Raw genomic sequence first — 26,497 nt, forward strand, 5'->3', positions numbered from 1 at the left:
GATTTTTCTTTGTAAGGATGTTTATTCTTATTTATGAAGCGTTTGCATTTTTAATTAAGTTTTAAAAATTTTCCCCCTTAGAAATTTTGTGGATGTTAATTTTTTTGTCGTGATTTTGCTAGATTAATCAAATAATAAAAATATGCAATCAACTTTTTTTTTTTAAAGGAAAGTACTATACAGTTACCAGTTGTTGTGCCTTTTCCACAGACTCTGTTTTCTCTTGCTGTATCTCACACTGAGGACTAGTCTCATTCACCTACTTCAGACTCACATGTAGGCATTAGTCTGATGCTGAGCTGATTGGCCATCTCAGAAAATTTGCTTTTCTGTAATTGTCTCACTTGTAGGGCCACAGTTAATAAGCCTTTTTTTTTTTTTTTTTGAGCGTCTACTCTGAGCAGAGAACTATGCTCAATACAGTTCTTTTCTTTAACTGTCATTCTTTTTCCGTTATGAGAACTGAGTTACCAGCAGGGTGGCATTAGCAGAAGGAAGGTACCAAGTAGCTGTACTTGTGTTGTGTGCTGTATAAATTCATTTCAGTAGAAATGATCACTGCTCACCAAGAATACACAGTCCCAAAGGAAGTACACCACAAGGGCCCCAAGGTCAAAGAAGGTAAACATATATAGAGCTCAGTAAAATGTTCAGAGAATATCAGTGCAGTTTCCTAAATATTAACAGTGTCAGACATGGTACTTTTTTTTTTTACACTTAAACCAATTAGTTCATATTAAAGCTGCTTTTACTAAACTGCTTCGCAGAGATTTTCTAACGGTTTGTTTCAGTTTTGATAATAAATTAGCTGATATTAATATGCATGCTGGGATGTTCTTCGGAATGTCAGAGTTCTTTCTCACTTTTAATGCAATGTCAGAATTTTATTTCTCATCTTTCCTGTTGGTTTGACTCTTGTGTTTGTGCTTTCCACTTTACAGGCATGCAGTATGGTGAATATGTTAATAATCAAGCTAGCTCCGCACCAACTCCCTTGTCATCCACTTCCGATGATGAGGAAGAGGAGGAGGAGGATGAGGAAGCAGGTCTGCTTTAGCTTTACACCAGTTCTTGATCTTTTCCTACTCGAGTTTTCTTTTTATGTCCACAGTCTTACTAGTCCTTAAAAAAATGTGTCTTTGCAGATTTAGCTCAATAGCTTGGTTTCAGTTATAGAAGGTTGGGTCACTCGAAATGAGGTGTTTTGCATGTTTATTTGTTTTGTGTTTTCTCCTTTGGACATCTCTACCATTTTGTAAGTAACGATGCATTTTTTCATGACGATAGAGTGCTTTCTTCTTTCCGAAGTGCATTTTCTCTCATGCCACATGCAAAAGAATGAGTCCTGACTGAAGCTTTTGGCTGATGATTGCTGTAGCACCCTTTTAGGATTCCTTTTAGGGATGTTTTATTTTCTGCTTTGCATGCTACTTTAGTCTAATCAAAATGAATCATGTGGACTTTATAAAAGTGAAAGAGAAATAGGACATTGTTCCTCTGAAGTCCTTGTGGCCTTTCCTGTCATATATTTAGAAGACCCCAAATTTTTATTTTCCTGCTTCATGAAGTAGTAGTTCACATCATGCTAGGTGAAGAAACTGTGCATGCGATTATGTGTTGCAGGCTGTTTAATATCTTTTTCTGCCTTTGATAAGTATAACTGTTGAGTATTAAGCTATTCAGTTCGTCCATTAATTCTAATAGTTTGACTGAACCAATAAGTGATGATCTTTCAGGTTATTATACATGACCATGATTCTCTGTCTGTTATCTTTATAATTGAGTGGAAGGATTTGCTCTGTAAACAATCCGCTTAACTAAAAGTTTCCATTTCCTTTGCATTTTTTAAATATTCAAATCCTTATGCATGATTTGAGGTGGTGGGTTGAAAATAGAGGGTTCCAGATGGAGAGTAATTTTTCTTACCTTAAAAATCTACATACCCATTTATCTTTCTGAATTTGGGGTAATTTTTTATTTTATATAATTTCAATCTTATAGAAGAGTGAAAGGAACTACCGTATACACTTTACCATTTTTGCCGCATTTGCTTCTCTCTATAAACATTTTTTCCTACGTCATTTGAAGGTGGAGATATCATGAACCTTTACCTCTAAATACTCCAGTATGTATTTCCTGACTGTAAGGACAATGCCTTACATAACGTAAACACAATACAGTTGTCAAGAAATTGAGCACTATTGCAATAATATCTGTTACACAGTCCATAGTCAAATCTCAACAGTTGTCTCAGTGAGATCTTTTATAGCTGTTTCCATGGCCCAGGGTCATGCACTGAATTTAGTCGTCATTTCTGTTGAGATTCCTTCAAACTAGAACAGTCCCTTAACCTTTCTTTCTCTTTCTTGACTTTGACATTTTTGAATAATAGAGGCCAGTTATTTTGTAGAATGTCCCTCAGTTTGGGGTTATCTGGTGTGTACTTGTGATTAGATTCAAATCATGCGTTTTTTGGCAAGATTACCACTGAAGTAATGTTGTATTCTCAGTACATTCTGTCCAAGGCATATGTTGTTGATTTGTCCCCATATTGATGATGTTAACTTTGATCACTTGATTAAGATGGTGTCTGCCAGGTTTCTCACCTGTAAAGGTACTTCTTTTTTCCATTGAAATTAATAAGTAATTTGTGGGGAAATTCTATGATACTACATAAATTTCCTGTTCTTTTTTTTAAACCGTCACTCATTAGTTTTAACATTCATTGGTGATTTTCTAGTTCCAACATTCCCTCTATATTTATGAGTTCAGGTTTCATTGTGAAGAAGAGCTTTCCCTTCTCCCTTATTGATTTCTTTGGGTTCATATTGACTCATGGATTCTTATTTTATTCAGTGGGTAATAATCCATTAGTGTCATTAATTATTTTGATAGCAACTTGTCCTGGCCAGTAGCAGCTCGTTCAAACTGTCTTTTTAAAATGTTCCCATGAATCTTTAAGCACTTATTTTAAGTACCTTAAGTCCTCGATAAGACGTTCCTAGCTCATCTTGTATTTGGGCTGCTGCAAGCCTGGGACAAACCATTTCCTTTAGTCCTGGTGCCTGTAGTAGAGAAGGGTGTTTTAGAAACCAAGATCTGATTGTAATGTGTGGTCATTGCTCCCAGGCCCTGAATGATTATTATTATTTAATGTATATATTATTCAGATCCTACATATGTCTCACTTTTTAATCTCATGATCCTTATTTTACACATTTCAAAAATGTGTTATTTTGCGTAATGTTATTTGTCAGCCTAAATTACCCCCGTTTTTGTTCTGCTTACAATTAGGTGCAGTGGTTGAAAACCGCTTTTCCTTACTTAGACAGAAAAAAAAAAATTGGAAAATCAAAAAGATTTAGCATTTATGGCTTTTCTCCTATCACCTTATCTTATTTAACTACTTTTTTCTTGAATATATTACAGATTAAAAATCCCTAAATTCTTAACTCACAGCATTTAGATTTTAATAATACCTAACATTTTTGAGTACTTACTGTGTGCCAGATGCCGCACTAAAGAGCTAAAAGCTGTGGGGTTTTGTGTCTTTTCTTCTAAATTCAAATCCTGACTTTGTCACGTACTAACTTTGTGACCTTAGACAAGTTTCTTAAACTCATTGAGTCTCAATGTACTCATCTGTAAATGAGGAATCATAACAGTAACAATTACATATGATCGTTTTGAGGATTGAAGGTATTCTTCGTAAAGAGCTTAGAACAATGTCTGGCAAATGGTAAAATCTCTCAAACAAAAATTAGGTGTTATTACTAACATTGAGAACATGTTTTTATCTCAATTTGTTCTTCTCAGCAATCCTGCAAGGCAGAGATAATTGGCTCCATTTTGCGGATGAGTTGACTGCGATCTGAACATGTATAGTAACAGTTGTCTCTGGTCACACAACTCCTAAGTAGCAGAGTGGAGATTCAAACTGAGGTCTGTCTGCAGAGAGGTGTGAAGAGGATAGTCTTTATCTCCTAGTGAGAACACAAAGCCCTGGAATAGGTGGGAACTAAAGGGCACATGGCAGTGGTCACCATGGCATTTCTTACATGTTGTCTTCCTCCTTTGCCTTTTTTATTATGCAGCAAAATAATGACTGGACTATGGACATTTTTACTAGGATCCTGGTGTTATCTCTTCTTGGTTTGTAAAAAAAAAAAAAAAAAGTCCTATTTTTGTTGATTGCAAATTAAAGGGACATTCTAAGTGAGGGGAAAGAAAAAATGAAAAGGAAATCTAGCTTTAAAATGAATTTTATTTTATTTTTTAAATCCTGCTCAGTTACAGTATTTTTTTCATATGTAAAAAAAGTAGAAGAATGCCTCAAATTGGTGCGGAGATTACATATAAGTGTATCTGTCAAGTAGAGATTTTGGAGTGCTCTATTTTTTAAGCATTTCAGTGGTATTCATTCCCTATAATCATGAGATTTTTGTGTGTTTAGTTTATGTGGATTATTCTCCAATTTTGGAAAAATTTATTAAGCGGTAATGAAATATCAACTAGCAAGCAGGTTTGGAAATCAGTAATAATCTTCTTTATAGTTATATTTAAAGTAACTATCCTCTTATTTTTGCTTTTCATTTATTAAAGCTTAGGGTTTCCTTGACAGCGGGTCTATCCAGGAGTCAAGTACACGGATATTTATTTAAAACTTTCAGTTTTAAAAGGAAATTTTGATTTCAGTTCTGATTTTACATTAAACCATTTAATTTTTTAAATTACATGCTACAAATAGGCTTCCTTTTTAAGGTTTCCTCATTAAATGCACACTTGGAAACTAAAATAGGATTTTGTACTAGAGGCAGTCTTATGTTTTCTTGGCAGCTTCTAAAAGTTCAGAATTGTTGGAGAATAAACTTAAAGAAAGCTTGAGCAGATAGCAAGCTATCAGGTTCCCATAATGGTTATATCTTAAATTCCTCACTAAGTTTATTCAGTCACAGGTATTCACTCCTTCAGTTGTTAGTGCTAGAGTGGACCTTTTATTAGTTTTAGATTCAGTACTGAAGACAAGTACTGTCATACCTATACTAGTAAGAAATACTAACTTGAAAATGGGAGTGAAAGGGAGTAGGCAGTGAAAGAGGGAAGTAAAAAACCAAAGATCAGTATCAGCCCTAGTCCCTGGGAGACACTGTCAGCTAATGTTCTGTCACCTGCTATCCATACGCCCAGTGCCTTTCCTCCAGGGAGTTTTCAGGTTAGGAAGAGGCCAGAGGACAACAGGAAGCTCTCTCCCATGCCTCTAGTAATGTGACAGCTTGATGCTATATTTTGTAAATGATGTTAGGAAAAAACTTCTGATTTTTTCATAATGAGTTTTAAGGTGCTAGTCAGTTTTTATTTGACTTTCACAGAGGCTAATAGTAATTATTCAGTGCCAGGTACTATGTCACAGATAATGATATGTTTATGGTTTGCTTGGATATTTTAAAAAGTAATGTTGTATTTTGACACAGAACAAATTAAGTCAACTCCTGTAGATAACAGCACAGTATTGGCCTTATCGCTAACTTCCACAGAAAATTCTTCTTCTTCTTTTTTTTTTAATTCAAGTATATAATATGGTATTGTTAACTATAATCATTATGCTATACATTAGATCCCCAGATCCCTAGAACATGTATAGCTGGAAGATTGTACTCTTCGATCAACATCTTCCCTTTCCTTCCACCACTCCCCTACCCGCCGCCAAAGAAAATCCCTAAAGGGGTTCAAATCTATCTTTCTCTTTAACTGATGTACTATGTGATTATTTTAACAAATAAATATCTTTCAACTAAATTCAATACATATTGAATTTAGTATATTTTTTAAATTTTAGAAATTGAATACATGTCCTAGGTCTGTGAAGGATATAAAAAGATATCCATGCCATTAAGAACAGTATTAGTTTCAGGGTTTTCAGTATTCATATACACTGAAAAGAAAATGTGGTCATGTGTTTGCAGATGATACCTGTTAGCTGAACATCTAGCTTGCAAACATCCTGTATATATAATTGCTATAGCTGGAAACTCCAACTCTCTGTACAGTGGAAGAGGGCAGAGTATTAGGGCTATAGCAGAAGGAGATTTGGTACCAGTGTCCAGAGTTAGAATTCAGAAGGCACTTTCAAATAGAAATAGTGATTGGATGGTGATTGGATGTCTAGGCTAGCCCTAAAACTAATTAACTGAAATACTAAACATTTGCAAATGCTTTATATTTTCCAGCCTGTCATAAATGTATAGTGTTTAATCAATAATATGGATTATGGGTTTTTTTAAGAGTGCTTATGAAACAACTTGGGATAATAAATGCCAGTTATTTCATTATTTCTTTGAAAAAGTGTGTTCTGAGTTCTGAACAACCAATTTATAAACAAATTAATAATTCCCTATTTGTGAGCTGGATTAAAAACCCAAGAAGCTCACAGTCTGATTTGGAATATAGAACAAAATGATAGTAAGTCCTGTGTTAATCATAGTGTTTTATAGGAATACATAGGAGAATTTGGAACCAGAGGTAGGGTGGCATGACAGGGAGGATTCTCCTGGAGGGCGGGCAGGGGAACCTAAACTGAATCTGAAAGAACTTGGAATTGGACAAGTGAGGGATCTGGGGAGAGGCAGAGACACTTTCTGAAACAAAGCAAGACACTTGAGAGAAGGTAGCATATTTGGGGAACTTTAGTGAGTTTGGGACCTATGGTTTGCAGAGAGCAGTGGCAAGAAGAATTGAATGAGGGTGAGTAGGATGGCTGGGTAAGATCTTTAAGAACCTTGCATTTCCTAGTAAGGAGTTTGGATTTTATCTTGAAGGTAGTGAGAGGTCACGGAAGGAGTTTACATGGGAAAATAACGTAACCAAACTTGCATTTTGGAAATGCAAATTGATTTTGCATTTACAGAAGAAATTGATTAGAGCTTGAAGCTTTTGGAATAAGCCAGTAAGAAATAAGAGTTCTTAGACTAAGGTAGAAGGAAGATTGGAGACGGGGGGGGGGGGGGGGGGGGGGGGGGGGTGGGGGTGGGGGGTGGGGGAGTATTAGCAGAGTATTACCGAAAGAAGAGAACCATTTTTACAAATCAAAAGTAACTTGGTTCACAGTGATAAATGTTAAGGAAAGTCTGAGAACAAACGATTGGCCTTATCCATCAGGAGGTTCTTGTCTTGGTCTTTCTTTTCCCCTCTTTTGTAGCACTGTTTTAGCATAGGAAGAGGGAAGAGAAAAAAAGAAGAACATTTCCTGAGTCTCTGGCTAGTATCTGTTTAATTTATATCTGTTATAGCTGTTTAATCTTAACATTAGGCCTGTGGAGTAGGTGTTATAACATCTGTTTTTACAAATAAGGAATGGCTCAGAAATGTTAGGAGTCTTGTCCATTTTCTCTCAACTGGTAAGTGGTAGAGATGGAATTTGACTTACAGTTTTTCCATATTTTATACAAGTTATGGGAAATGAAATCTCAAATTACCTGGTTAATTTCAAATTGAACAATACTAGTAAGTAAGTATATTAGGCTTTGTTGACCCATAGAGAGAGAATGGCTTAAGTTTTTTTTTAGAAGGCTTCAGTGCATCCTGATTTTTTCCCCCCAGCTTCACAGATTCTGAGCTATTCATTTGACCTTACTCCTTACTTCCTCAGATTCAGCTCCCCCTCTTTTCTGACTTCCCCTTTTCTTCTCTCAACCTGTGACATACAGCCAGTAAAAGAATGAGGGAAAATGTTTCCCAAGTATTACATTCATATTCACCCTCCGTTTGATCTCAGAATATTTGTTATCACTAATTGTAGCGTGAAGTGACTAAGGCAAACTAGACCTATCAGAGGATTTAAGAGTGGTGACAAGTACCAAAGCTTCTCATTTGACTAAAACTAGCTTGTATTTAGAAAGCAGTATTTTGCTTGGTATCGTGGTTCCAAATATCAATACAGTAGCATAGCTGCCTCTATATACTAATAATATGACAGGGAAGCAGATATCATAGGTGATTACAGTACAGCTTGAAAAGTACAGTAATTCAGGGTTAAGAAAATGTCCCTATATAGGAGAAGAAATGATTTCCATTGGCATGTCAGAAAGGTTTTAGGAAGGGTTTGAAATTTGAAGGATGAGTAGGAATTTGCCATGTGGAAAAAGAAAATCTAGGCTAACAGACCAATATGTACGGTACATAACACAACAAATAGTGTATTGGGATGAAGAGTGAGAAGTTGGGTGTGACTGTGTCATAAGGTAAAAGAGGGAAGATGGTACAAGAACAGGTGGGAGATGGAGGTGACAAGGAAAGTGGAAGACAAATTTTGAAGTTTTTTTTATGGCAGTATAAAAGCATTTAGACCTTATTCTGTAAAATGGTAGGGGAACTAGTGAAGGTGTTTTTAAGCATGTTTAGAATATTGACATGTTTCATAATGTACCTTTTTAAAAAATATCATTTTGATTTGTGTTGGCAGTAATGGCATAACCTAATTAGAATTAATCTGAACAATAAGTTTTAGCAAAGTTTGAGTCTGTTTAGTTTAGTGGTTCATCTGGATTTATAACTTTTATTGTTGCTTTGATATTTTAACAAGTTCAAAATAGAGATTTGCATTTGTTCTTTTCTTCTGAAAGTGAATTTAAAAATTTTTTAAAAATTATTTATTCTGCTGCATTGGGTCTTAGTCGCGGCACGTGGGATCTTTTGTTGCAGCACGCAGGCTCTTCGTTGTGGCGCACAGGCTCTTCGTTGCTGCACTCAGGCTTCTCTCTAGTCGAGGCGTGCGGGCTCTCTCGTTGTGGCGCGCGGGCTCTAGAGCGCATGGGCTTAGTTTCCCCACAGCATGTGGGAATCTTAGTTCCCCGACCAGGGATTGAACCCGTGTCCCCTGCATTGGAAGGTGGATTCTTAACCACTGGACTACCAGGGAAGTCCCTGAAAGTGAATTTTTATTTTATTTTTTTATAAATTTATTTATTTATTTTTATTTTTGGCTGCATTGGGTCTTTGTTGCTGCGTGCAGACTTTTCTCTAGTTGCGGCGAGCGGGGGCTACTCTTTTTTGCGGTGCACGGGCTTCTCATTGGGTGGCTTCTCTTGTTGCAGAGCACGGGCTCTAGGTGCGCGGGCTTCAGTAGTCGTGGCGCCGGGCTCAGTAGTTGTGGCTCACGCGCTCTAGAGCGCAGACTCAGTAGTTGTGGCGCATGGGCTTAGTTGCTCCGTGGTATGTGGGATCTTCCTGGACCAGGGCTCGAACCCGTGTCCCCTGCATTGGCAAGCGGATTCTTAATCACTGTGCCACCAGGGAAGCCCTGAAAGTGAATTTTAAACTAGCAGGTTTCAAATTATCCAATAAATAAAATAGAATATTTCTATCAAATTAATACTTTAAAGTTTGTTACTATAGCATTATTATCTAAATGGGCAATATTTTTAAGCATTAATATTTGATTTGACATGGAAAGAAGAAGCTAAGCAGCATAATTAAGTAGTATTATGTATTATGTACCTGTTAATCTATACTCCTAATTTGTCCCACCCCCTCCTCCCCTTTAGTAACCATAAGTTTGTTTTCTATGTCTGTGAGTCTGTTTTGTTTCGGGGTTTTTTTTTTTTTTTTTTTTTTTTATATATTTTTTTATACAGCAGGTCCTTATTACTCATCAATTTTATACACATCAGTGTATACATGTCAATCCCAATCGCCCAATTCATCACACCACCCCCGAACCCCCGCCGCTTTCCCCTCTTGGTGTCCGTATGTTTGTTCTCTCCATCTGTGTCTCTATTTCTGCCCTGCAAACTGGTTCATCTGTACCATTTTTCTAGGTTCCACATATATGCGTTAATATACGATATTTGTTTTTCTCTTTCTGACTTACTTCACTCTGTATGACAGTCTCTAGATCCATCCACGTCTCTACAAATGACCCAATTTCGTTCCTTTTTATGGCTGAGTAATATTCCATGGTATATATGTACCACATCTTCTTTATCCATTCATCTGTCAATGGGCATTTAGGTTGCTTCCATGACCTGGCTATTGTAAATAGTGCTGCAATGAACATTGGGAACATTGGGGTTCATGTGTCTTTTCGAATTATGGTTTTCTCTGGGTATATGCCCAGTAGTGGGATTGCTGGATCATATGGTAGTTCTATTTTTAGTTTTTTAGGGAACCTCCATACTGTTCTCCATAGTGGCTGTATTTTCATGTGCTTCTTGGCCATCTGTATGTCTTCTTTGGAGAAATGTCTATTTAGGTCTTCTGCCCATTTTTGGATTGGGTTGTTTTTGTTTTTTTAATACTGAGCTGCATGAGCTGTTTATATATTTTTGGAGATTAATCCTTTGTCCGTTGATTTGTTTGCAAATATTTTCTCCCATTCTGAGGGTTGTATTTTCGTCTTGTTTATGGTTTCCTTAGCTGTGCAAAAGCTTTGTTTTGTTTTGTATATAGATTCATTTGTATTATTTTTTAGATTCCACATCTAAAGTGATATCATATAGTATTTGTCTTTCTCTGTCTGACCTCACTAAGTATAATTTTCTCTAGGTCCATCCATGTTGCTGTAAATGGCGATATTTCATTCTTTTTTTATGGCTGAGTAATATTCTATTGTGTGTGTATATATATAAATACACACACACACACACACACACACACACACACACATACACACACACTCTCTACATGTCCTTAAGCTAATTGTCAGTTGATGGGCGTGTGGGTTGCTTCCATGTCTTGGCTATTGTAAATAGTGCTGCTCTGAACATTGATGTGCATATATCTTTTCAAATTAGAGTTTTTATTTTTTCTGGATATATACCCCCAACAGTGGGATTGCTGGATCATATGGTAGCTCTATTTTTACTTTTTTAAGGAACCCCCATGCTGTTCTCCATAGTGGTAGCACCAATTTACATTCCCACCAACAGTGCATGAGGGTTCCCTTTTCTCCACACCCTCTCCAGCATTTCTTATTTGTAGACTTTTTGTTGATGGCCATTCTGACCAGTGTGAGGTGATACCTCATTGTGGTTTTGATTTGCATTTCTATAATAATTAGTAATGTTGAGCATCTTTTCATGTGCCTGTTGATAATCTGTATGTCTTCTTTGTTGAAATGTCTATTTAGGTCTTCTGCCCATTTTTTTGATTGGGTTGTTTGGTTTTTTTTGTTTTTTTTTTTTAATTATTTATTTATTTATTTATTTTTTTGGCTGTGTTGGGTCTTCGTTTCTGTGCGAGGGCTTTCTCCAGTTGTGGCAAGTGGGGACCACTCTTCATCGCGGTGCGCGGGCCTCTCACTATCACAGCCTCTCCCGTTGCGGAGCACAGGCTCCAGACGCGCAGGCTCAGCAATTGTGGCTCACGGGCCCAGTTGCTCGGCGGCATGTGGGATCTTCCCAGACCAGGGCTCGAACCCGTGTCCCCTGCATTGGCAGGCGGACTCCCAACCACTGCGCCACCAGGGAAGCCCTGTTTGGTTTTTTTTGATACTGAGTTATATGAGCTGTTTGTGTATTTTGGATATTTAACCTCATGTCGGTCTCATCGTTTGCCAATTTTTTTCGCCCCTTCCATAGATTGTCTTTTCATTTTGTTGGTGTTTTCCTTTGCTGTGCAAAAACGTTTAAGTTTGATTAGGTCTCATTTGTTTATTTTTGTTTCTATGGTATTTTTTTTTTAATTTTTGAATTTTATTTTATTTTTTTATACAGCAGGTTCTTATTAGTCATCAGTTTTATACACATCAGTGTATACATGTCAATCCCAATCTCCCAGTTCATCCCACCCCCACCCCCACCCCCCCCGCCACTTTCCCCCTTGGTGTCCATACGTTTGTTCTATATGGGTTTGTTTTTTTTTTTTTTTTTTTGGCTGTTCTGGGTCTTTGTTTCTGTGCAAGGGCTTTCTCCAGTTGCGGCAAGCGGGGTCCACTCTTCATCGCGGTGTGCAGGCCTCTCACTGTCGCGGCCTCTCTTGTTGGGAGCACAGGCTCCAGACGTGCAGGCTCAGTAGTTGTGGCTCATGGGCCTAGTTGCTCCACGGCATGTGGGATCTTCCCAGACCAGGGCTTGAACCCGTGTTCCCTGCATTGGCAGGCAGATTCTCAACCACTGCGCCACCAGGGAAGCCCTCTATGGTATTTTTATAATAACAACTTTATTGAGATATAATTCACATACCATAAAATTCACTCATTTAAATTTAAACAAAGTTCTGCAACCATCACTGTGTAATTCTAGAACATTTTCTTCACCTCAAAGTAGAAACTCCATGTTTTAGCAGTCACTTCCTTTTCTTGTCTCCCTACACGCACACATGCGCACATACACGCGCTAATCTACTAATCTACTTTTTGTTTTTATAGATTTGTTTGTTTTGAACCTTTCATATAAATAGATCATACACTATTTGGTTTTTGTGACTGGCTTCTTTCTCAGCATAATGTTTTCAAGTTTTATCCGTGTTATGGCATGTATCAGTCCTGTGTTCCTTTCTATTGCTAAATAATATCTGATTGTGTGGATATATATCACATTTTATTTACCTGTTCGTAAGTTGTTGGACATCTGGGTTGTTTCTACTTTTGGGCTGTTATGCATAATGCTTCTGTGAGCGTTCACACACAACTGTTTGTGGGGGTGTATGTTTTCATTTCTCTTGAATGGAATTGCCAGGTCATGTGATAACTGTTTGCCACCTTTTGAGAAACTGTCAGACTGTTTTTCAACATGGCTACAACATTTTACAATCTCGTGGAGGCTTCCATTTCTCCACATCCTTGCCAGAACTTTCTGTTATCTGTCTTTTGAATTACAGACATCCTAGTGGATGTGAAATGGTATCTCACTGTGGTTTTGATTTTTATTTCCAGAATAGCTAGTGATGTTGAGCATCTTTTCATATGTTTATTGGCCATTGGTTTATCTTTTTTGGAGAAATGTCTGTTTAGATCCCTTACTCATTTTAATTTGGTTATTTGTCTTTTTATTGTTGAGTCATAAGAGTTCTGTAAATATTTTGCATATTAGACCTTTATTAACTAGATATATGATTTGCAAATATATTCTCTCATTCTGTGGGTTATCTCTTTATTTTCTTAATGATATCTTTGGAACACAAAAGTTTTTAATTTGATGAAGTCCAGTGTATCTATTGTCTTTCTTTTGTTGCTTGTGCCTTTGATGTCATATCTAAAAATCCATTGCCTAACCGAAGGTCGTGAAGATTTACTCCCATATTTTAAGAGTTTTAGCACTTACATTTAGGTCTATGATCCATTTTGAGTTAACTTTAGCATAAGATGTAATGAAGGCGTCTAACTTCATTCTGCTGCATGTGGATATCTAGTTGTTCCAGCACAGTTTGTTGAAGAGAATATTCTTTCCCCATTGAAATGTCTTGGCATATTGGTTTTGTTTTGTTTTGAGGTGAAATCTACATAACGTAAAATTAAACATTTTAAAGCATACAGTGGCATTTAGTATATTCACAGTGTCATGCAACCACCACCTCTATCTGATTCTGTCATTTGGGTTGTCGTGCAGTCACCACTTCTTTCTAGTTCTAACTTTGTAAATGTAGTGAACTTGATAAAACTAAACATTTTCATCATCCTAAAAAAGAACTGTATACTCATTAAGCAGTAACTTCTCATTTCCCCCTCCTCTCAGCCCCTGGCAACCACCAATCTACTTTCTATCTCCAGAGATTTACCTATTCTGGATATTTCATATAAATAAAATCATTCAGTGTGTGACCTTTTGTGTCTGGCTTCTTTTGCTTAGCATGTTTTCAAGGGTCATTCATATTGTAGCCTGTATCAGTACTTAATTCCTTTTTATAGCTGAATAATATCCCTTTGTATAGATATACCACATTTTGTTCATCCATTCATCCCTTGGTGAATATTTGGGTTTTGGTGTATTGTTTTTTAATGCTATTACTTCAAGACTTTTGACCTTGTATATCAGCATTCTTCTTTAGTTATAAATTCACAAATACAAGGAAAAGGAAGAGCCATTACTTCCCATTCTTAATTAAGAGTAATGACATATATATGCAACAATATTCTATTTATCACAAAGAAAGCACTTTGTATGTATTAGTGTCCTTCACCTATTATTTATTTTCTAGCCTTCATGTTTTGTAAGTTGCTTCATAACCACTGTCTCATCTAAGCATCACAAAAACATTAAAAAGCACACATAGGGCATTTAAAAAATTGTTCTCATTTTGCGAGAGAGAGTATTATGATGATTGTCACTTACCCAAAGTTATTTAGCAATTAAATGACAGAGTCTAATGTAACTACAGTCTTTTGTCTCCAGATCATGTTCTTTACTGATAACAAAATATTCCTACACAAAAAATTTTAGCTATTATGCCCTGAGTCAATACACTGAGTTCTTGTAGTTATCCAAAATTATTCAATGAAAGATAATTATGCATATCTATTCTTTCTATATCACAGTTGAAAATTAACCTAAAATGTAGTTTAAACCCGGTTATAATATTGGTGTTAAGAGCCAGGGATAACCTCTGTACCACAGAATTTTGTCTTCTGGTGAAAAAGACCAAGATCTTTAACACAAGAGAGAGGCTGTGTGCGTTTTCACTTTTATTCATTAGTATATACTCTAGTGTATCTACCTATGTTAACTGTAGGCTCTCCATAAAATATTTGTTAAGTGAATGAATGAGAGAAATATATGTCCTACCAGCTGTGTGACACCACTACGTTTTATCGTAAATGGCCACTGAATATTCCCGTTAATCTTTCAAGTTTTGAACGAACACATATAATAAAAATTCTTACAGTCTAACACATATTTATTAGAGTACCTTTTATTTTTGTTACCTTATTAAATATGGCAGGTACTGTTTAATCTTTATTGAGCAGATGAATAAACCGAGGCATAGAAAAGCTTAGTAACATGCTAGGTAGCAACCCAAGCCATAGATTCCTCTCTTATGAAGGCTTCATACAGCTATGCTGAGTTATAAAAGTCATTAAAATTTAATTATCTTAAAATAGCGTGATATTGATATAGGGTATTCAGTAGCTTGTGATTTGGTAGATCCAGTCTTTGAGGTGTGATTTTATTAACATTTCTATCAGTCTAAAATTGATGTTTGGGTGTTTGACTACTTTGAAAGTTGTGTATCTTTTCTTTAAGATGCCTTCATGTGTGTCTGCTTAAATTTTATTCCACTTATCAGCTCCGTATTCTTCCCACTTTCGCCCCCTGTTCTTATTATCAGAAATTTATGTATGGTTTTTTAAATGTCATTAAACATCAGTCATTTCATGTTTTTAGGATCAGGAATTTTCCTAGATCAGCAAAACATCGTTTTTCAAAATTGCCAAAGGTTGCTTTAAGATACGTTGTCATTTTAAACTTAGTAGATATTTTGGTTTTCCTTTTAGGTGTTGACAGCTCTTCTACCACAAGCAGTGCTTCTCCAATGCCCAACAGTTACGATGCCCTAGAAGGAGGCAGCTATCCAGGTAATTTGTTTGGTGCATATTTGATGTTTATTTCAAAAGTTACTGACCATCAATTACTTTCAAACATGAACATGTACTATACATAATTAGCAGACTATATTTTTAACAGAAAAAAGGGACATTTTCCTGGTTTTTTCAGCCTTAATTTAATGGTGTAATTGTCATATAACAACTGTGGATGCTGTTTTGGGGAGGCCTAAGGAAATTTATTATTTGATTTTTGTTACCATGCTCTTTATCTTTTTCCTCTTTCTAAAAGACTTAATACTGAATAATTTTTCTCTTCTTTTCCCTTCTTTTTTATGCTAATAATTCCTTAAATAAATTTTATATTTCTGTTCTCATGCTTAGGTCCTTGAATTTCTTCCAACTAGCCTCTGAATATAAATAGTCTTTGACTCTTTACTCCCCCTATGGCTCCTGGCTGCCTCCACCAGGTAAATAGATTAACCAACTTGGGGGTAGGTTTTGGAGGCATTACTTTTAACCGTATCTGGAAGTAACTTTGGTCATATGTAGGAACAGGAGTGGTGGATAGTGTTTAAAAAAATTACGAACTGAACTTCTATAATGATTAGTTACTTCATTATAGCATCTTGTGCTGTGATCTTCCTTATTTGCCTGTCTCCTATCACTGACAGCCTGACAACCACACCTGACCTCCTTCTTTGTCTTTTCTTTCTAATGATTCGAAACTTTAGGATTAACAGAACAAGTAATTTTGCTCTTCGCTTTATTTCTTATCATGTTGTTAATTATCCAGGATGAAGCTTAATTGAAGTTGGAGTGTGCTGGACTTCACACACCGTCTTGCTATCTCTGTTCTATGAGTCAGTAGAAAACTTTAATCTTCTCAGCTTAGTACAGAGTTCCCTTTTAACATTTCAAGAATACTTAAATAAGCTACTCAGCCTTTTGTGGTTAAGGGTTCTTTCCCTAGGGATCTGTGAGAGAGAGAGAGAGAGAGAGAGAGAGAGAGTGTGTGTGTATGTGTGTGTAAAAAGTTGTGGACCATTCCAAAAGCAATTACCATTGTCAAAATATTCTAGAAGAGTTACTTCATTCACTAAAAGATGAATACTATTTATTCAACTATCGTATTTCATGAGCTTCAAATTAACCTGAAATAAAACATCTAATGTGGTGTAGTTAAAAGATGATGGCCTTGGAGTTAGACCTTGCTGTGTTTATCTGTATTCATTTAATCAACAAATCTTAATCTTGTTATGAACTGTGCTTTGACAGTAAGTGAATAACCTTAGGTAAATTTTCTAACTATGTATACTGCACCGAAATTAAGGAAAGCCATGAAAATCTATCACAGTAAGATTAACTGAATTAAGTCTGTGTGTCAGGTACTAGGTAGATCTCAGGGACTATAGAAATGTATGAAATACTGTCCTTTTCCTAAAAAAGGGGGAAAAAGTTTTAGACCCTCATGTTTAGGGCTCCAGTTCTTCATTTCTTAAGCTGATGACTGTTGTCATGTTAAGAGACCTTTCTACTTACAGTCCCATCACAGTGAGGAGAGACAAGCAGGAAATCTAAGTATATGACACTGCATTGACGCTCTAGTCCTTTTAAGAAGTCTGGGAAGTTACCAGAAAGCCAGTAAGCCAGTGCTTGCCTAATTAGCACAAGACAATAGACAGCAGAATGTCTAGGAAGGTCTCTTCAAAATGAGAGCGAAGAGAGTCAGTAGAAAGATGATTCCTCAATAAACTTTGAAAAAATAAATTTGTTAAGTCAGATGCTTTTAAGAACATATTTTTTTTTGCAGAGTCTGATTGCTGGTGAAGAATATAATTTTTATATGAAAATATACAGTGAAATACAGTGACATGAGAGTTTAAAATACACATGTATTTTAGATTTGACTTTTTGTTGTTGTTATTCTTGTATATGGTGGTTAAATTTTCTACAGTTTTTTTCCCCCAGTTTTAATCAAGTTTTAGTTTCTGTTTTAAATTTAAATAAAAGAAGAACATTCATTCATTAAATTTTATTTGGCCTCTACTACATACCAGACATTGTTTTAGGAGCTGGACACTATTCTAGACTGTCTTTCATACTTTCATTTTTGCCTCTGCAAATAAAGCAGACTTCTAGGGGATTGTGGTAATATGCCACTCCTTCCATGGACTTTTTTTTAAAATAAATGTCAGGGTCAGATAAAAAGGCAAGTTAGAGCAAAGAGTAGTTGACACTCTTTTTGTTTTTTTAAAATTTATTTTATTTATTTAGTTTTGGCTGCGTTGGGTCTTTGTTGCTGGGCGTGGGCTTTCTCTAGTTGCAGCGAGTGGGGGCTACTCTTTGTTGCGGTGCGCGGGCTTCTCATTGCGGTGGCTTTTCTTGTTGCGGAGCACGGGCTCTAGGCACGCAGCTTCAGTAGTTGTGGCATGCAGGCTCAGTAGCTGTGGCTCGCGGGCTGTAGAGCACAGGCTCAGTAGTTGTGGCGAACGAGCTTAGTTGCTCTGTAGCATGTGGGATCTTCCAGGACCAGGGCTCGAACCCGTGTCCCCTGCATCTGCAGGCGGATTCTTAACCACTGCGCCACCAGGGAAGCCCGACGCTCTTTTTATTGCTTTGCTTTGTCTTCTGCTTCTTAGCGCCATTTCTGCTGAGAGAATAAAAGGAAAAATAACTGTATTTTTAATATACATAAATATATATATTATATGCTATGTGGTATTATATATATTTAATATGCATAAATATAAAGGTCTTATCTGTTAGAAATACCAATTGAAGTATTTGTCAATGAAATGATACAAAATGGGGTTTTCTTGTAAATACATGTGTAAAAAAAAAAAAAGATGGGGTAGGAACATGTGAAACAAGATTAGCAAAATACTGATGATTATTAAAGCTGAGTAATGGATATATGGGGTTTATTATTCTATTCTCTCTACTTTTGTGTATGTTCAAAAATGCTCATAATAAAAACGTTTTAATAAAACGGGAGACGCCAGAGGCTATGGCTCACCCAAGAGTATTTGTGGAGTCCTGATTGTCAGTTGTTAACACCATGATTTTCCCTTTGTTAGACATGCTTTCCTCATCAGCAAGCAGTCCTGCTCCTGATCCCGCTCCTGAGCCTGACCCTGCTCCAGCCCCAGCCCCAGCTGCTCCTCAGCCTTCAAAAATGGCTAAGCCGTTTGGGTATGGTTATCCAACTCTTCAGCCTGGATATCAGAATGCTACAGCACCACTTAATTCTGGAGTACCGCCCAGTAGCCCAATGTATTCTGGATTCCAGCAGTATGCTCAAGTATGTATTTAGTCATAAAAAAAAAATCATATAAAAATTGTGAAACTATTATCAATTCTGACAAATCCCTGGTGATTCAAATGGATCATAGGTATAAATACAGATAAGTCTAGATCAGACATACTTAGAATTTGATTCCAGTTTGTGTGTGTGTGTGTGTGTGTGCGCACGCGTGCATACATAGAAGAAGATAAAAGGTATTACTGTGATTTTTCTATTCTGCATTGTACTTTTATTTTTCAGGGGCTCTGCAATGTACGGGTATTAATTTTATGATTGGGAAGTTAAAGTAAATGTTATTTTAAATTCTGTATTACTAAGCTGGCTTTCTCCTCAAAAAATGACATGGTATAAGCGTGGTTTGGGATTTTGGTCTCAGTTCTTAACTTGAAGAACTCTCCGTGACATATAACTGAAATTCGTAAAAGCCTCCATACACATACATGCTCATTAATACATTTGTTCATAATTACTGCTATGACCTCTTTTGACATGACCTTTCTCGGAGTTACCTGTTAAATACCATATCAGTTTAATAATAGGACAATAAGTATTTTACATTTATATTTATTGGGGAAAAAATAAAATATAAGGAAACGATTTAAATGGCAAAAGCATTCTACTTACAATAAAAAACTGCTCGTAGTAGACTAACCTTACAGAAATTTCATCTGGTGGTGAACTGATGAAAATTAGAGGGGAAATAAGAAAACCATTTGTTCCTGGAATTTAATCTTAGAATTAAAGCACAGAAGAAAGAAGGAAACTGGGAGTGGCACTGGAGAAATATGGTTGGTTAGTACAGATTTTCCTGCCTTCCATTTTGTTAGATTTTCTTTATGACTTTATTGGTCCAGATGGAACACCACTATTTCAGCGTAACGGAGCAATAATGATTTAGGCACATAGCTAGGATGTGCTTTTGAATTCTTACCTGTGTACTAAAAAAAAAGGTTATAGATTTTAATCTAATATTAACATTAACAAGCTAATTTTAAAAGCAGCCATTTATTTTTGAAGTCCTAGTTAGAATATTTTAATTTAGCTTTTAGCAGCTTTCTATAGTAAAATTGAAATGCCTTTAAATGTTGCATTTAGTATAACCCCAGTGGGAGGGTTCTGAAATCTAAGGGCTTTCTTTGTGTTCATTTATTTATGATGACCTTTATTAAGTAGTGGGAAACCCCAATGGCTGCCCTTTGAGGAAGAAAAAAACTTAAAATTAGTTTTTCAGGGTACAAAAACAGGTAAAAAGTTGATGTTTAAAAATGAAAATAAGGGCTTCCCTGGTGGCTCAGTGGTTGAGAGTCTGCCTGCTAATGCAGGGCACATGGGTTCGAGCCCTGGTCTGGGAAGATCCCACATGCCGCGGAGCGACTAGGCCCGTGAGCCACAACTACTGAGCCTGCGCGTCTGGAGCCTGTGCTCCGCAACAAGAGAGGCCGCGATAATGAGAGGCCCGCGCACCGCGATGAAGAGTGGCCCCCGCTTGCCGCAACTAGTGAAAGCCCTTGCACAGAAACGAAGACCCAACACAGCCAAAAATAAATAAATAAATAAATTAATTAATTAATTTTTTTAAAAATGAAAATAAAAAATAGAAAAATATTTTAGTGAATATGTAAAAAACCAGATACAGATACTGTATGGCTTTTTTTTTAACCAAAAAAAAATGTGCATGATCAACTGTAGGAAAATGCAGATAAGCAAAAAAGAAGAAAATAAATATCAATCAATACTCCCACCATCAAGATATAAAAAGTAACAGTTGGGGTCTGTCCTTCTGGGTTTCTTGCTGTATGCATTTGCAGGAGAAAGCCAGTAAAGAAGCTGGTCATCTAAATGACTTATTTATACAAACAAATAAGTTGATAAATATGGGCATTGTTTTGCATTTTTTTAAAATCCTTGAACAGCATAAGAGGAAACCTTTCTATATTATTACATATCCTTCATCTGATAGCTGCATAACGTTTTATAATAACCCAGTCTGCCACTATTGGGCATAACTTGAGTGTCAAAATCAAAATATACACGTGTGCACAAACCTTGTGCATTCGTCTCATTATTTCCTTATATGAAATCTCTTCAGGTGAAATTAGTGAATCATAGCACCTAATTTTACCAGTCTTTAGAATTTCTCTCTACTTATTCATTCAGTGGAAACTTAACTGAGTTTCTACCGTGTGGCAGCCCTACTCTAGGCACTGAGGTTACAAGAGGAAGCTAAGTGAACACAACAGAGTTCCCTCTCTCAAGAAACTTGGTGGGAAGGCAGGGCCAATGGGACAGTAAATAAGTAAAGCAATAAATTAACAAACTAGTTTCGGGGACTTCCCTGGCGGTCCAGTGGTTAAGACTTTGCCTTCTAGTGCAGGGGGTGCGGGTTCAGTCCCTGGTCAGGGAGCTAGGATCCCCATGCCTAGTGGCCAAAAAACCAAAACATAAAACAGAAGCAATATTGTAACAAATTCAGTAAAGACTTTAAAAAATAAAAACAAAAACAAGCTAATTTCAAATAGTTACAAGTGCTATGAATCAAGAGGAGTGGAAGAAATTTCAGGGGTTGGGTATAAAGAGTAAACAGTCAGGAAGGCCCTCATTGTAGAAGTTATGTTTGAGTTAATATTTGAATGACAGGAAAAGCCAGACATGGAAAAATCTGGGGGTAGAGGATTTCAGGCTGAGGAAACATATATACAGAAACGTAAGGCAGGAGCAACTTTAACATGTTCTAGGACCAAAGTCCCAGTGTGGCTGGAACTCAGTTAGCAATGGGAAGAATAACAGGAGTGAGATCAGAGAGCTAGGGAAGAACCATAGTCAGAAGCTTGGATTTTACATCAAGTGCAAAGGGAAAACAGGAGATTTTATGTAATGGAATGAAATCTGATTTACGTATTTAGAGACTCATTTGGCTACTATGTGAAGAACAGATTAGGGCTGGGAGTATTTGAAAAGATAAAAGTGGAAACAGGGAGACAAATGGAAGCTTTGCCATCATTCCAGAAATAGATGATTGTGCTTTCTTCTAAGGTGGTGTTGGCAGAAGTAGTGAAAAGTGGATGGATAGGGGATATCTTTTGACTTATTGATGGATTGGATGTGGTGGGTGAGAGAAAGGAAGCATCAAGGATAACCCTTAGGTTTTTGGCAGGGCACCTGGATAGAGGGTAGTGTACTTACTTAGATGGTGAAGACAGAGGAATAGTTCTGGGAATAGGAATCGAATTGGCCATATTAAGTTAGAATACCTAATAGACATCCAAGTGGAGATGTATAGTAGACAGTAGTTGATCAGTATTTGGTGGTCAGGTAGGGAGAAATAATGTACCAATTTATATTCCTAGCAAAAGTGTCTTTGCCTACTTTTCAGTATTACTAAGTATGCCAAGTATTTTTTATAAGCAAAAATATTAAATTATTTTCATAATTATTAATTTGCATTTCTTTACTGAAATCCCTGTTCATATTCTTTCACCATTATTCTATTCAGGTCCTTCTAGTTTGTAACATTTTTGTCTGATAATATATTGCAGTTTTTTCCCCCAGCTTGACACTTGTTTTTAATTTTAATGGTTTTTTTCTTAATTGGAGAAATGTTTAATTTTATATAGTCATATTATAATTTCTTTTGTTTTTACCTTTGTATCTTTTAAAAGTCTTTTCAACCTTAAGATTAGGGAAAAATTCCCTCTATATATATTTTTTTACTTCGGTGATTTCACTTTTTTGTGTCTTTTAAGGTTTTGTTTTGGTACATAATGTAAATAATAAATCTCATTTCTCCCCCCCCATATATATTCAATAGTTAGCTCTAATGTCACTGATATTTATTAAATAATCTATCTTTCCTCATTGATTAAATATTCCACCCTTATTTTGTATCCTAAATTCTTAAATTTAAATTCTTAAATTCTAAATTCTTATCTTAAACTTGGGTCTGTTTGAGGTTTTCTGTTATACACTGTTACTGATTCATGTAATCATTTTTGTCTCCTCCTTTACAGCTCTACTGAAAACTGAAAGAGTCTCTTGTATTATCCAGTTTTGGTTTTTTTTCCTTAGGATCATCAGCTTCAGTTACTGTCAACAGTTTGTTATACTTGTTTGACCTATCCCCTACACACACACAAACACACACACACACACACACACACACACACACACACACCCATACCTTTTCTTACTGAGGGTTTTAAAGCTAATCCTGGGCAAGGGGAGGCAGGGAGATGGAAAAGATAATTTCTTGCAAACCACAATACCACTATCGTATCCAACAAAATTAGCAATAATTTCTAAATGTTGTTTAAAATTCAGTCCATATTCAGATTTGCCCGACTGTTTTAGTACTGCTCTTCTGTAGTTGGTTTGTTCAGATCAGGAGCTGAGCAAGACTTACTAATTGTATTTGCTTATGTCTCTTAATTCTCTTTTTAATTTTAAAACAAAGCACCACCCCCATTTTTTGTGCCTTTGATCTTTTGAAAAACCTGGGTCTCTTGTCCTGTAGAATGTTCCACATTCTGAATTTGGCTGATTGCTTCTTGTGGTATCATTTAACTCATTCCTCTGTTCCATTTTCTATGTATTAGAAATTAGATCTAATGGCTCAATTATATTCAGGTATATTACTTCATTTATTTATTTCCCTAAGCCAAAATACAATATATTTTGGTTCTGTGTACATCATAATAATACTTGGTTGTCTCACTTTTAGTGGTGTTAGGATTGATTAGTGGGTTCATATGGTGACAACCTGATCTTTTCATTGTGAGGTTCCTCATTAAGCTTTCACCCAGTGGCTTTATCATCTATTGATATCTGTTTATCATCTATTCCAGATGACCATTACCTGTATCATTTATTTCCATATGGGTTGTAAAATAGTGATTTTCCTGACTTTATCATTTTGCACTGATTAGCTGGAATTCTACAGTTCATTCACATAATGGAGTGCTCGATAACTACAAAAAAGAATGTGGAAAATCTCTATATACAGATATAGAGTTATTGCCAGGACTTTTTTTTTTTTAGGTGAAAAAAGGGGTCATATTTAGAGCAGTGTATATCTTAGTTTATATTTGTAAATACAGACAATGGAAGATTAAACCAAAAACTAATAAAAATAGTTATTTAGAGGGAGGGATCAAGAGTGAAACAAGATATCTCTGAATTATTGTAAAGTTTTGACATTAGAATTAGGTAAATTTTGTTTACTCAAAAAAGATTATTAAGTGGAAAAAAAGATGAAAAGCAATCCTTAAAATTAAAATCAAACAAAAACAAGCAGACTAGTTTATCAAGTTGGATACATTCTGATACAGAAAAAAGTATTGTTCTAAGTAATCTTAAAACTCAGTATTTTGTATGTTCTCAATGGGAAATAATCCAAGGACAATAAGAACTACAAAGAAATCTTTAATTTAATAACTTTACATTTGTAATAATATTAGTGTTGTCATTTTGGAACTATTTTAGTATATTGTAGGATAAAACAAATAAGTAAGGCTGTTACCATTAGGAATCAAGATTTTCAGCAGAAGAGAAGAGAGATGCAGGCATAAAATCAAAAAAGTTAAATTAAAACACCATCATCTTAAATTTGAATTGGAAATGTCAATGTGAACTGATTATTCTTTTTCTTCTATTTAAAAATGTATTATGTTTTCTATCTCTACGTATTGTAGAACTCTGGAAGTAATAACAGCGCACCATCAGTGAACACCCTTATTATCCAGATTATGGTCTCTAGATACCATCCCTACTTAAAAGGAACCAAGAATCTTTTTTGGATAAATGATTAATTTGAAGTCTGAAGGAAGAATGGTACAAAATGTCATGCCAGAAAGCAAGGAAGCTAACAAAGACAGTGGGTTCATATCAAAAGGACACTGGGGTCAGCTTTAATGGGATCTCACTGGCCAAAGATTGGGTAGTTTGGCCATCAAAGTGAATAGTAACTAATTCGTTAAGTCACTTTGAGTTAATAAAAGGCATGAATTCAGAATAATACTAAAAATATAAAGGGAAGCAAAAAATAAGCAAAGCAGAACTCATTGAACATCATTGTCTTTTCTATGGCATCAACTCATTCTGAAAATTGAAAAAACTTTAAAAACAAGCATTTACCCTGCTTTTCCAGTATGAAAGATATTCAGAGAAACCAAATTCTTGATGTTGAAAAAAGCATTATTTAAATTTTGTTGTGGAGTTTAATCATGCAAATAAGGTTTAAATTTATTCAGCATTTTTGCTGTGAGTTTTTTCAAGAGTGCTTTAAACTGAGCTGTCCTATTAAGTTATTCTACTGTTACAAAGCCAGATTAAAATTTTTTTTTATCTTCTTGCTTTTCTGTATGTTAACATCCTATATATAGGATAAAAAAATTTATTCATGTTTGTTAACATTGTTCTTTTGTTTTGCTTTGAATTGCCTTTTCAGCAGTATCCTGGTATGAACCAGCTGTCCTCCAGTCTGGGAGGATTGAATCTTCAGAGTTCTTCACAACCAGAAAGTTTGAGACCTGTAAACCTTACTCAGGAGAGAAATATTTTACCCATGACTCCTGTTTGGGCTCCTGTACCTAACTTGAATTTAGACCTCAAAAAATTAAACTGTAGCCCAGAGTAAGTATTTAATTTATAATCTTTAGTAAGTAAAACCTTGTCAAAAACATTGTATGACTTTCAAAAATAGTAAAAGTACTAAGGTATTAATTCCTTGATTGGAAGTTTTGTTAATGTGAACTCTTGTAAACTAGTTTATATAGAAATTCTAGATGTAAAATTCAATTTAGGTCATTGGATCCTGTCCCCATCTCTGTCGCCATCCAATCTCATTCCCTATCATCTAATGCTAGGAAAATTTTTTTCTATTTTAGTGAAGGGTTTTAGGAACCCAAATCTAACTATATTTTTTTTTCTTAAATTTCTTTTTCCTCACTTTTCACCAGTAGTAACTTCTGATGTCTTTTAAATAAGGTGAAATCTTTAAAATTTTATGCACTTCAGTCTCTACTTGAAAAGGATACAAACTTCATTTGTGTAATCCCAAGAACAGGTTTAGATAAATAATTTTTCTCTGACTTTTCTTTTCCCACTCAGTGTAGAATGAGAAGACCATTGCCCCCAGGGATATTTATCCAGCCTGAATTTAGATTTGGATTTTCTTTATTGAATATTTCCTCACCTTATGGAGAAGTTCAGCTGGCAGCCTCCATCTGGTGGCCACAACCCCCTGGTGTATCGTCTGGGTGGGTGAGCTCTGTTACTCACCTCATGGTGCCCCCAAAACCAAAAGTTCTCTGTTATTACCTGCTTTCCTTACTTCTGTCTCCTAAGAATAGGATATTCCTCTGCTCCCAGACACCCTCCTGCTTGTGGAATCTCTCCTCAAAAAGTAAACTGTGATTCACAGACAACATTCACAAACAACTCGGATTCACAACAACATCACAGACAACATTTCTTCCTTGCATTAGGATTAGTGTTCTTTAGAGGCCATATATATATATATATATATATATATATTCTTTTTTTAAAGGCAGTAGTTTTCTAGCTTTTAAAAAAACTAAGTTCCTCTTTTTTTCAACCAAAGTCTTATATAGATTTCCAATACAGGAAACAGAAAATGGAGGTGCTTCAAGGGTTCCACCTCTTCTACCACACCCTACCACCAGCCCCCCACCCCCCATCAGTGCCGAAGGCAGTGCCAAGAT

General features: G+C 35.9%; 1 protein-coding gene across 5 annotated transcripts in view; it reads left to right on the forward strand.

Moving 5' to 3' along the window:
* SEC24B (SEC24 homolog B, COPII coat complex component) overlaps positions 1-26,497 on the forward strand; it is a 92,292-nt gene that overhangs the window by 38,862 nt on the left and 26,933 nt on the right. For 2 of the 5 annotated variants that reach the window (XM_036852684.1, XM_036852686.1), the window contains 3 exons: positions 15,425-15,505; positions 18,553-18,776; positions 25,222-25,406. In XM_036852684.1, coding sequence (XP_036708579.1) covers positions 15,425-15,505; positions 18,553-18,776; positions 25,222-25,406 — 490 coding nt within the window. Of the gene's footprint in view, positions 1-941; positions 1,047-15,424; positions 15,506-18,552; positions 18,777-25,221; positions 25,407-26,497 lie in introns of all 5 variants that reach the window. The other 3 variants (XM_036852681.1, XM_036852683.1, XM_036852685.1) reach the window with 3 other exon arrangements.

This window comes from Balaenoptera musculus, chromosome 5 (genome assembly GCF_009873245.2).
Source record: "Balaenoptera musculus isolate JJ_BM4_2016_0621 chromosome 5, mBalMus1.pri.v3, whole genome shotgun sequence".
NCBI classification, from domain to species: domain Eukaryota; kingdom Metazoa; phylum Chordata; class Mammalia; order Artiodactyla; family Balaenopteridae; genus Balaenoptera; species Balaenoptera musculus.